Genomic DNA, 13132 nt, shown 5'->3' with positions numbered 1-13132 from the left:
GGCGGCGATCTATGCACAGATATGAATTCAGCAGCCCACATGCCTCGAACGGGATATATATACTCTAAAATTAAAAACACATGTCCAGGTTTCTCCACATGTGTTTTTTCCATCTATTTTAGCCAGGCTTTACCTAAAGATATTCGTGAGTAGGATATACATGAGTATTCGCTCATCTTATTTAAGCGCTGAGTCACACACTTACCTGAAGCGCTTTTCTCTGTACCCCTGACTCCAATTGAGTGCTTTCTTCCTGCCTTTTTTGCCATCAGCCATTGCCTATAAGTAGCATCATCAAAGCTATTTTATTATGCACTGCATGCTGAGCTGTATATGCATATTTCATGTATTTCTCTTCCTTTTCCCCATAATTAGAGCGTGGCCTCTTTTACCTGAGCGAGTGCCAGGCGAGGTGAGGCCTTTCTCCATAAATTATATGGGTGAGTCAATTGTACCAGAGTGTGGTTCATTGATTAAATACATAAGACCGATGTTCCCTAATATGTTTACATCTGTTATGTTTTGTGTACATTTCTTTTTCTTTTGTCCTCAGGAGAGTTTGTATCACAACTACGTAAGACCACCAGAGTTTCACTGATTATTGGTAGGTCTCCATTTTGTTTACGATTCACTGTTGCAGTAGTGTACATTGCAGGTCCTGATGAAAGCCTGGAAAGGCTGAAACATGTTGACAATTTAAGTTCTACGATTGATAGTAAACATTATTTTCATACTATCTTCACTCTGCTTTTAACCATGCCGTTATGTCGGTCACCCCCAATAAAGCATTTCTTTTGCCATCATAACAGGCATTTTTAATATTATCACACCTATTTTTTCACAATCATTTGAGCACTGCAACTTTTTTCCCCTTCAGCCTCCTAATACTTCCTGCTGGCTGTCCTTCTCACTGGTGGATCCAGTACTAGTACTCCTCGTACAAGTAATGAGGTGTCTAGTGGATACCAGTTTCCACTTTTAACCCAGATGACTAGGTTCCGCCAACGGGTGGGCTGATGGGCACTTTTTCCTTCTGTTGTTCTCTCTCTCCTCTGTACAAACCTACAATTGAGTGTTTAGAACTTTTATAGCTTTTCTAGAGACCCTTGGCATCCTCTGTGTGTTGATATATGTAAAAATAGCCTTTGTATTATACCAAAACACATTAGATAAAAACACAAATTTTACAAATGTGCCAACAGGCACGGGCAGAATTTATAGGGGATATGTACAAGACAGGGCCACATGGACCACTGTCAGGAATAGGCACTTTTAGAACTTAGCACTGGGTAGAATTAGCACTTCGAACATAAAATATAAATCACTGTAGCACAAAATAAAACAAAGCACACAACCAGTAATCACTGGTAACAGGTAAGTACCACCTACGCAACCCTAACCACCTTAGGAACAGGTCACGCAGAGAACCAGGACCTCACTAGCACCACCTGTACTAGCAAGAACAACCACCTAAGTATCACAATACCTGTAGCGGTATAAGCATGGGAACAAAACACATGATGCATAAACATACATTCAGCAGTGTAAGAACAAGGCACATGATGCATCAACACATTCAGAGGTGCAGCACAGGAGAACACATGATGTATAACCAACACATTCATAGGTGTAAGGAACAAGGCACATGGTGCATCTACAACACATTCAGAGGTGCAGCAAAGAACACTTTGCAGAAATCACATTAGCACAGAACTTACATCAAGTCCAGGTTGCGCCACTGCGCCAAAACCTAAACGTAGCAGCTGCCCACTACTTGCTGGGCAGCGGAGGACAGGGACAGAACTGGGCCTAAACGCTGCAGCTGGCACTAAGTGCTGCGCAGCTGGGGAAGGCCAAGTTTAGGGAGGAAGGAGTGCGACTCACTCCTGAGTCCAAAGTACAAGTTCCTAAAAGAAAGAACCTAAACTGTGCAGCTGCCCACTACTTGCTGGGCAGCTGGGACAAAACTGCGACAGGGGCCTTACTGGCCCCTAGGACAAGGACTGCGCCAAACTGAGCCCTCTGGCTCTGAAAACAAATATGCCCCTGGTTGGAGCCATCTAGGCTCAGGAAGAAACATGCCCCAAGCAATGCGGGGCGGCCCACGGGGGCTCTGGAAACAACAATGACCCCTGGAGCCTCTCAGGGCTCGTGAACGACTGTGGGGCAGAGTGGGAGCCTTGTGGGCTCTATAAACAAGACTGCCCACTGGCGGGAGCGGCCCTCTGCCACCCGGGGCCACTCTACCCTTAGTAATGCCCCCCCAACCGTTGGAGTCCCTCTCGGGGGACTCTGAAATACACAACTGCCCCCTGAGCCCTTTCAGGGACCCAGGGACAGAGGAAGCGCTGAGGGGCAACCCACGGGGTCGCCTGATCTCACCGGCTGGTTGGGAAGCGGCGTCTCCTTCCTGCGGCGTCTCCTCTCGGCGGCGGTTCCTGCGGGAGGGTCCTCTCCTCCTCTCGGGAGACTCCTGTCCTGCGCTGGACCACCGGGGCTCCTCACAGCTCACGGGAGCCCCAGGCCGCATCCGGCCATCTTCTCTGCCGGCTTCTTTCTCTTGTGCTGCGGGCCGACAGCACTTCTTTGTCGGCCACCCGGGGAGGCGGGGTCGGCTCCCAGCCTCCCCACGCATTACCGCCTTCACTTCTCGGCGGTCCGGGTGGGCAGCAACTCCGGTCTCCCTCAGCATACGGACGACCGGAAGGCAGACAAAAGCTTCCCCCAGGCAGGGGGAAGCGGAAACCACGTCCTCCAAGCCCCGCCCACAACCAGGCGGCGGGGTGGACATCTCCTTCCGGCGGCCATTTTCACACGGCTCGGGCTGCGGCGGTGAATCTCGGGGGCATTTAAGAGGGGTGGGCACCCTCGAGATTAATTAAAACCACAACAGCGAGGTGGACACTCGCCAAACAACCAAATAAACGGGGTGGCACCCTCAATTAAGAATAAAGTGCAACGAAGCACTCTGGGGCACAAAAAGGGCAGGAGCGCTTCCCTCAGAGGGAAAACGACAGCGCTCTGCCCAGGCATGCAAAATAAAGCACTCACGGGGCGCTAGGGGCAGCCACAAACCTGGGGCAAGGACAAAAGCACAGCAGAAGGTCCTGGGCATCAGGAGGGGCATGCAGGGCCCAGGGGCCAGCGCACAGGGCAGGAGACAGCCCCCATGGCGGTCCCTCCTGGGCCCCACCAGCAGCAGCCCCCTCCTATCAGGACCCAAGCAGCCAGATCTATAGAAAAGGTCCATCAAGTATCCAGGGGCTGGGCAGGGCCCAGGGAGGCAAGCCTTCCCCTGGGCCCAAGCAGCAGCACGCCCCTGGTAGATTCAAGTCCGCAACAAGAAAAAGAACATTTTCATGGGGTCACAGCCCCTCTTTTATACACCTTTTCCCTTTGTCTTCAGGTGCAGGGTGGGGGAGAGAACCAGTCGCAGCTGGTTTTGGAGCACTGTGTTTACCTCCGCCACCCTTTCCATTCACCAGGCAGGCTAGGGTCATCAGTCGCACCACAGGGGGCGGAGCCAGCATTGTGTGGGAAAAGCCCACTATTCAGGAGTCAGGTGCAGCCCTTCCCTCACATCAGCATGCTAATCTCTCCATTCACCACCGTGGCAGACTCACACAGACTCATGGAGCCTGGCATCCCAGCCAGCTCCAACCAATCACACACCAGCACCTTCACAGCACACACACAGCATTGTCTAGAAGTGGCACTTCCACACTAGACACATACACGCCGCATACATCATCTCGCAGCATTCAATCACACGAGTCCGCACATACCAGACTCGAGCCTGCACACCCCACGCATCAGGAACTACCAGGGACACATACATTCCCCATGCATTCCTATGGGAGGGCAGGCCAATCTCACACACGCACTCAGGGAGCGCACGCACTTTACACTGCGCCACAATGTCAAAGTGCGCAAAGACCAGAAATCACTATAATTCAAGGCAAAAAGTTCAGGGGTGAACCTGCCAGAAGGACCATGTCCAACAGTAACCATATTGGATAATTTCTCTTACTCACTAGTCTGTTGTGATGGATTGCCAGACAGGTAGGAACTGTGATAATCTTCCCCCGACTGGAGTGGAATGGTCTGGGGGGGGCTGGAGGTAAGTCACTGTTTAGCAGCAGGGGAAGTGAGAGTGTTGTTGTTACCTCTGCCTCTCCCTCTGCTGTTATTGCCTCTGTATCCTCTAAAATATCCTCTATTGGGGGATGTTTGGGTAGCATTTTTAAAAGAAGATTAGGTATCTCTGCCCATGTTCTTGGAAGCTCCACTGTAAAAGGAGCTACAAAAGGAGCCACGTATTTGCTCCCATTGCCTTAGCAGTCTCGGTGTCTTTTTTTCATTTTTTCAAGAGTCGTGTCCACAGCCGGTCCAAAAAGTTGTTGTTGATTAAACGGCTGATTTAAAATGGTTGTCTGAACTTCTTGTTTAAAGCCTGAAATGCATAGCCAGGCATGTCGTCTGAGCAGTACACTGGTATTGATGGACTTAGAGCCAGGGTCTGCTGAGTTAAGGGCACATTTAATTGAGGCGTTTCTTATTAGTTTGCCCTCTTGAATGAGATCAAGTATTACATTGGTCAGGCAAATGCTGTAACAGGGTTTCCAGCTGATCATAGTGGGCACAATCATATCTAGCTAGCAGTGCTTGAGTGCTAGCTATGTGCCATTGATTGGCCGCCTGCGCAGCTACCCTTTTGCCAGATAGGTCTATTAATTAGGATTCTTTATCCGGGGTGGTGCATCCCCGGAGGTTTGTGAATTTGCGCGCTTCCTAGCATTGAAAACTACTAGAGAATCCCAAGGCAGTTGTCACTTGTTGTACGCAGGGTCGTCCGGGGAAGGTGTAGATTTTTATTAATTTTTTTTATTGATCCTTGGATTAAGAATCACGGCTCGTACAAGATCTTTAAATATGTCAGGGCATGTTTAATGACCCCTTTAATTATTTAATATGTGTACAGTTTTTTGGGGCTGTTCAAATGTACCTAAAAGGAAATCCTCCTCAGCTTTGTCTGAGTGCATTGTGACGCCGTGAAAAACGGCAGGACTATTGATTAGTAGTCCAAAACCAATATTATCGTCTGGGGGAGATGATTTAGTTGGGTATGGTTGGGGGCTTGGGAGATCTGGAAGTTCTATTGAATTATTGTAATCCCAATCGTCTTGTGGTGGGTTGTCTGGTTCTATGAACGGGTCATTGGGGTCTCCCCCCCACCCCTAGGTTATCATCATCATCCTCATCATCATATGGTGGTGGTGTATGTGGTGGAGAAGTTACAGGTAGAGATGGTGTAACAGGTTTGAGGAGAGGTAGAGGATTAGAAGGAGGTACAGGAGAAGAAGAGGGCGTGGGTGATGTAGCAGAGCCCTTCACAGGCACTGGCTTTTTGTTTTTGGATGGCACAGCTGTGACATGCCCTGTTTTAGGGTTAATATAGATCTTTTTCTGCCTGGGATCGACAGGATGCGGATGAAAAAGTTCCTCTTCCTCGATAACCGCTTTCGGCATCCGGATAAAAAAGCTCTTCTTCCTAGATAACCGCTTTCGGCGTCGATTTTTTCGATTCAGAGCGGGGCTGGTGCTGATTTTTGTGTTCTTTGGCCTCAGGAGGCATGATAGAATCCTTAGGCTTGTTTTTTGGTACCGAAAGTTTTGGTTTCAGAGCAGAGGCGTGATCCTTAAGCTTAGAAGTGTTCGAAGCCAGTTTATCTACGGGCCTAGGTGTTCGAGCCGGTTTGTCTTTCGGCGCCGAAGGAATTGGTAGCGATTTCGGAGCCGAATGTTCCTTTGGTTTTGGTGCTGAAGGTGCCGGTAGGACTATTATATGCGGTTTGCTCAGTCCCGAGCTACCGGAAGGCCTGTCTTTCTTCTTCGGAGCTGGGCACGGAGGCGGGGCTTCTGAAGTGTGCTTTCGATCGCGACTGGGGCCAACAGGCGAAGTCTTGACCAGTGCCTTCTGTTTTGATCGTGGGGTTGGGGTAGGGGTAGTAGTACTCACTCGTTGACCAGGAGTGATGGGGTCAGAGTCTTCTGCCTCTGACAAGATTGAGATCTTCTGAATCTTCTTCTTAGGACATCTGGGCCTTCATCAAAGATGTCCTCTTTCCCGAGCTGATCTCTGCGCCATGATGTGTCGTTGAGCCGGACGTTCTCAAATGGACTTTTTTGATTGAAAGGAGGCGCAGGCTGGACAGCTGGACTCTTCGTTTTCTGGTGAGACACACAGGTTGCAGACCTTATGATGCTCACTGTGTGGGAACTTTGCTCCACACTGGGGGCACTATTTTGAACGGCGTCCTTTCCATGAGTCGTAGGCCTTACGGCGTTGACAGACCAGCAGCCCGCATCGACGACTGTAATCGGGCCGATGAAAGTCGCGTCGAAGACTTCCATGTCTGAAGTGAATTCGAAGAGTCTAAGTTTTGCACGTCGAAAAAGTTTGAAATTAAAGTTTTGAACTGGAGCGCAAAACTTGCATCCGAACCGAATGGCGGAAAAAACAATCTAAGGATGGAGTCGATGCCCATGCGCACTATCCTCCAAGGGAGGAGTTACCTATCTCATGACTACAAAGACTTCTTCCAAGACAACAACAAGGTGCAAGCATACGAGCCCAACACCAGATGGCGATCTAATGCAAGTGTGTGATCTGCAGCTCATATGCCTCGAACAGGGGGTTTTCGCCACATGCCTGGGTTGGAGCCTCCAATAGGAGCCCTTACATGTTACAGCTCGAGAGCCCCATGGACTTGGCTGTCACCATATCTTTTTTGAGCATTTCATCAACCTGTGGTCCAAAAAGGCATTCCCATTCAAAATGGGAGGTTGATGAGATGTTGCTGAACCTCTGGTTTAAACCCGGAGATCGAGCCAGGCATGGGGTCGAAGTACGACACTGGCATTGACTCCTCTAGAAGCAGTGTCTGCTGCATTCAACACACAATGGATATTGGCACTGGAGAGGATTTAGCCATCCGGCAAGCTCTTCCACTCTTCTTTTGGAACTGTTCCAGGCAGTGTTTAAGGAGGACCTCCATCTATTTCCATTATGCTCTACCATATTTGATAGAGCACCAGGGGCCGTATAACACATTACCACTGTTTGCGCCCAGTGCACCTTGAAAACAGTGATAATGTACCCCATTATGGTGTATGTGCTGCCCCCCAGGGCAGCAGCAAACTTGCGCTGCCCTGGAGGCAGCGCCTTCATGTGGAAATACGGAGCAGCCGCTCCGTGTTTTCAGTGCAGCCTGCACTTTCAAGAGGGTTTAGAGATCCTCTTGTAAGTGGGTGCAGTCAGTGACTGCACCCGCCTGCAAAGCGGTGTCTGGTGGGGTCCATAGGACCCCCTGTCCCTCCTGCAGAGGGCTGCTGCCAGGAGTCGACTGTATCCCACATTTTAAATAGCACACTGTCAGTGCCAGTAAAATAAAGTGTTCCCTTGAGCGTAAATGAGTGGGAGAAGCCAGAGGGTCAAGGAAAAACAATTACAAAATACAAGTATATATACAGAATTCTTAGAATTTATTTGAAAATACAAATGTTAAAAGGAGAGTGGTCCAAGGTGGAACCCACTCAACACAGATAAAACAAAAAGGGTTTTTTGACATTCAATTTCTGAGTGGTTTTTGACCCGAGGCCCAGTCTTCTGTGCTGGAACAACATCATGTGGCTGGTCTTCTTCACACTTGTTCAGTGAGAGCAATCTAGGGCTCAGGCTCAGCGACCATTACTCTTGCAGCAGAGTGCACTTTCTTCCCAAAGATGTCTGGGGTGCCGGACATGTTCTACTGCTGCATGTTGCGGAGGAACCGGTCTTGTTTCCTCCTATACCAGAGGATCTTCTTCGACAGAAAGTCATGACGCAAGGCACAGGTGTCTTTCTTGTGGTCTAGGGACAGGAGTACGTTACACCTTTTCTCAGTCAATGGATATTTTGTTTGGAATTGACAACACTTGAAATTGTGTGTGTTCCATCACCCATGACGCATTCTCAGGCAATGGAGTCTGGGAGTGTGTTGGGCCCCGGAAGGGGGTAAGCCCTGAGTGAAACTCGACAACTATGGAACTTGAGGTCTGAGGGATTTCCAGTGAATTCTTGGGTCCTAACGCAGCTCGAAAGAGCCCAATGCAAGAGATTGATAAGGCCACTGATGGGACACGACTGACATGTGGAGAACATGGCAAACTTGGAGCCCACGCCATATGTTCGAACTGGACAGTGGTGCTCATGCTCAATGCACACTGAAAGGAGTCACTGAGTGGCACGGGAGACTGCAAAGATAAACAATTTGCAAACGTCTGAGCCAAACACTGGATTGCAGGAGTAAGGTAATCCTGTGCATCTACAACCACACATGCTACAAACATAATATTTATACATACACACTTCTACAAATATATATGCACACACACATATATATATATATATATATATATATATATATATATATATATATATATATATATATATATACACACACACCTATAAAATATACAAATACACATATATATATACACACACATATATATATACATACACGTGTGTATACTTCTAAATTGAGCATTGTGTATTCCATTTAACATCTTGCAGAAAAAAGTGACACATTCATCAAGAGAACATTGCACTACTCACTATTGCCTTTCATGAACCGTGGGCTCCTGGAAGACGCTGGGTCTGAGTTTTAACCAATCCAACGAGACATTAATGGCAGGTAGGGGGTCAGCAACAGTAGATTCATCCCGGTATGAGCTCTGAAGCGGCCACTTGCACAGTACACCAAGAAAGGACACTATGGATAAGAAAGGGTCAACGGTTAAGGGGTCCAGAAATATCCACATCACTAAATACCTCACAAAGACATTCTGATTGTAATAAGATGCAAAGCCTTGTGCAATTGGTGAATTGTCTACATTTTTCAGATATCGCTTGAACATCTGCTCAATGCTTGTAAAGCAGTCATTGGCTAAATTGGTAGACACTTTAACACTAGTGTAGAGAATGGCTACTAAAAGTTAAAAGATGACTTAGTTAAAGGCATATTTTAAAGCAAAACGCACCTCTTGGCTTTAAGCTTAGGTTTTCTAGTACACAATGCAAATGGAAAATGCTACCTACCAGTATGCATCTGTTCTTGGCATGTAGAGATGCAGAGCTACACACTGTGCATAGATGGCCACCTAGTGTTGGGCCCGGATGTTTGCAGTTTGTTTTTGTTATAGAAAAATCTTTGGAAGTCACAGGATAGGCGACTCCTCCTTTGGATCATACTGCGCATGGGCATCGGCTCCATCCCCAGATTGTTTTTTCCCGCGACCGGGCTCGGATGTGTTTCCAGTGCTCTGTGTTGGAACCGATTTCCTTTGGTGCGCAATCCTCACCAGCTTCAACGATATAGTTTTGAACGCGTTTCCAGTCAACGCTACTCTTCAACTTCGAAGTCTTCTATTCTGGTAGTCGACGATGGCCTTCGAGCCCACCTAGGCCTCAACTCCAGTTCATGGAAAGTACCCAATTTAAAAAGTGTCCTCAATGTGGGTCGAAGTTTCCCCATACAGACCTACATGAGGTGTGTAACCTTTGCCTCTCTCCGGAGCACGAGACCAGAGACTGTTCCGCTTGTGCCTCCTTCCATTCCAAGAAGACGATCCGGGACCGAAGAGCTAGGAGAACAATGGCTCGTTCATCAGCTCCGATTCCAGACGACATCTTCCAAGAGGGCGTCGGCGTCCCAGAACACCATGGCGTCGACAGCAACTCCGAGGCTGAAGATTCCGAAGTCGAGGAAATCACTCCAGCACAGTGGGTCATAAGTAAGACCGTCGACACAACCCTTCCTCAGCACATTCAAAAAAGGCTTTGATCACACCCTCGCCCACTACTTCCACTGCCCCGCCTTCGGGCCCGGCTAAGAAGCTCACTAAGCCTTCCAGAGACTCTGGCTCGAGCGACCGGCCCACGGTGCCGGTGCACACCTACCGGCACCGAAAAAGACATAATTGGCCGCTACGCCGGTATCGAAACAATCGGCGCCAAAGCCTAATGCTAGCCCCTCGGCGCTGAAACCAAAAATCGGACCAATCTAAACACGCTTCGGATTTGAAAAAATCATCGGATCCGAAAAATCCATCTGAGCTGAGAAAACCGTCGGATCCTAAAACCCCATCTGAGCCTAGAAAATCATCAGAACCGACAAAACCATCGGAGCCAAAATAGACTCCTCCGGCCAAACATGTTTCAAAGCCAAAAGAAAGCCCCAGCTCGGTGCCGAGAATTCCCTCCACAACCAAAGATCTGCCTCCTGCACAGGACTTATTTCATCCAGACCCTGCACAAAAGACTCTTGTTAAGGATCCAACCACTGGTCAACTAACTCTCAGTTAAAAAAAATGACCACTGGATACACCTGCACCAGCTCCTCATCCAAAGAAGGACATTGCCACCTCCCCTCTAAGGATTCCTTCCCCTATTCCTCCACATGTGCTATCACCACTTGCTCCTCTACCACAGCACTCCCCTACATCTTCTATCATACCAGATGATGACAACAGGGATGATAGCTCTGATGATATAGGGGGTGGTGCAGATGATCCCTTTATTCCTCCAGGCTCACCTGACCCGTGGGATGATTATAACACCCCAGACATCCCTAATGTCCCTCAAGGCGACATATATCCCTCTAGGCCTTCCCCACCAGAAGACACTATCGAATTTAATCAGCTAGTACACAGGGCTGCAAAATACCATGGGGTAGACCTACATACTGACCCTGTAGATGAAGACTTCCTTATGGATACCTTTGATAATGCAAAGGTCCTCCTCAATTTTACCCATGCTTAAGGGAGTTATTAAGCATGCTCCAGAAGTCTTCAAGGGCCCAGTTAGAACTCGGGTCATCAACCCACGAATAGAGAAAAAATATAAAGCTGCCCCTTCAGATCCAGCATATATTAAAGACCCAGTACCATTAGACTCTCTTGTGGTCTCTAATGCACCGAAATAAGCAAATTCACAAACATCAGGTGAAGCTCCCCCACCAGATAAAGAGTCTAAGCTCCTTGACACATCAGATAAAAACTGCGTCTCAGGCAGCAAACATGTGGCGTATTGCCAATACACAAGCATTATTGGCAAGATATGACAGGGCACATTACGATGAATTAGAATCATTAATGCAACACCTCCCTGTTAGATATAAAGACAGAGCAAATGAGCTTATCCAAGAAGGGAACAATATTACAAACACATCTATTCGTTGTGCACTAGATGCAGCAGACACTGCCTCCAGAGCAGTTAATACCAGTGTTTTGTTGCGTAGCCACGCATGGCTACGCATTTCAGGATTCAAACCTGAAGTCCAAAGTGACATACTTAACCAGCCCTTTGATGAGCAACACTTATTTCGGACCTAATGTAGATGTATCCCTTGAAGATGAAAAAGGATACAGATACTGCCAAATCTATGGGAGCCTTGCAGTTGCAGGCTCCCAAGCGGTCATTTCGCAGCTCATCTTACAGAGGCACCACCAGGGGATACTCTTTAGACACACCCTCTACCTCTTATAAAGCCCCTACACAATCCACCTACAGTAGGGGCTACCAAAGGGGTGGTTACAAAGGTAACAACAATAAGGGCAGAGGTAAAAACAACAACTCCCGCTCTGCCTCCACCTCTGCACAATGACTTCCCTCCCCTTCCCCCGCCCCATTCCACTCCTGTCGGGGGAAGACTACAACAATACCTACCAGCCTGGGAAAACATCACATCAGACAGGTGAGTGCTACAAATAATTCAGTCAGGTTACTTTCTCGAACTAACATCTACCCCCAAACATAACACCCAGACAGTGTCCAATGTCAGAACATCGCATACTGCTCAGACAGGAGGTTCTATCCCTCTTGCAGAAAAATACAATAGAAATAGTTCCAATGCATCAGCAAAACAAAGGAGTATACTCCCTGTATTTCTCAATCCCAAAGAAGGACGGATCTCTAAGGCCTATCCTAGACCTCAGACTCCTAAACCTGTACTTACAGTCAGACCACTTTCATATGGTCACACTCCAACAGGTCCTTCCGCTCCTTTTACAAGACGACTTCCTTGTCACACTGGATCTCAAGGATGCCTACATCCACATTCCTGTCCACATAGCGCACAGAAAATATCTCAGATTTGTACTAGACGGTCAGCACTACCAATTCAAAGTACTCCCATTCGGAGTCACAACAGCACCAAGGGTGTTTACCAAATGCCTAGCAGTAGTTGCAGCACACTAGGTGGCCATCTATGCACAGTGTGTAATCTGCAGCTCATATGCCTCAGACAATCTCATTTACAATAGAAATTGCCTAATTTGTGTTACAGGGGAGAGTGAGCTATGTCTATTTCAAACCAAGAGCTATCAGTATAACAAGCATGTGTGCCTGTGCCAACAAGGGCAGATATTGTGCTCCTGTTTTGGCTGGTGTGAGAAGTTGGCCTGATATGCAGTGCTCACTATTCTAGTGATCACTATGTATCAGTCCAAACGACCCTTATTGATGATTGGTTGTAAGTCAACCTTATAGACCAGCTATCCTAGTAGCATGGACAAGAGCAGTCTTTAGGCTAAACTCTAGAGGGCGTGTTAAGCCAGCTGTTATACCATCACATATACCCCTTGAACACCAAGTGAAAGGACACCACACAAGTTATGACAATAAAAGGATATTTATTTATAACACAACAGCCCTGGACTCTTTATGAGGACAGGGCGCTAAGCACAATACAAAGCTCTTAAAGAAATACTGAAAGTCGCACAATTTACGCAAATGCCCGAGGGGCACGGAAAACCATATACTACAAAAGTGGAATGCGAAATTACTAGCAGGTAAGTACTTCTCTCAGAGACTTTGGAATCGCTAGGCCTACAATGCTGAACCCTTAGATTAGAAGCAGGAGGTCTAGGAACGCCGTGTGCAGAGTGGGAACTCTCACGCGTAATGCGGGACAAAGTCTATGGATACTAGTAAATGCAAAAGTTAGTGTTCTCGGGCGAACCCGACTAGGTAGGTCAAAAACGAAAGTGGATCTAGACACTTAGAGAGTTGGTCTACGCTGGAGCACCGTGG

General features: G+C 47.8%; 1 protein-coding gene across 4 annotated transcripts in view; it reads right to left on the bottom strand.

The window, feature by feature from the left end:
• SMG7 (SMG7 nonsense mediated mRNA decay factor) overlaps positions 1–13132 on the bottom strand; it is a 582851-nt gene that overhangs the window by 270423 nt on the left and 299296 nt on the right. For all 4 annotated transcript variants that reach the window (XM_086955704.1, XM_086955713.1, XM_086955721.1 and 1 more), the window contains exon 10: positions 8657–8813. In XM_086955704.1, coding sequence (XP_086811830.1) covers positions 8657–8813 — 157 coding nt within the window. The remainder of the gene's footprint in view (positions 1–8656; positions 8814–13132) is intronic.

The sequence above is a fragment of the Lissotriton vulgaris genome, chromosome 1_1 (genome assembly GCF_964263255.1).
Source record: "Lissotriton vulgaris chromosome 1_1, aLisVul1.2, whole genome shotgun sequence".
Classification (NCBI taxonomy): domain Eukaryota; kingdom Metazoa; phylum Chordata; class Amphibia; order Caudata; family Salamandridae; genus Lissotriton; species Lissotriton vulgaris.
This window is presented reverse-complemented; position numbering and strand designations above follow the sequence as displayed.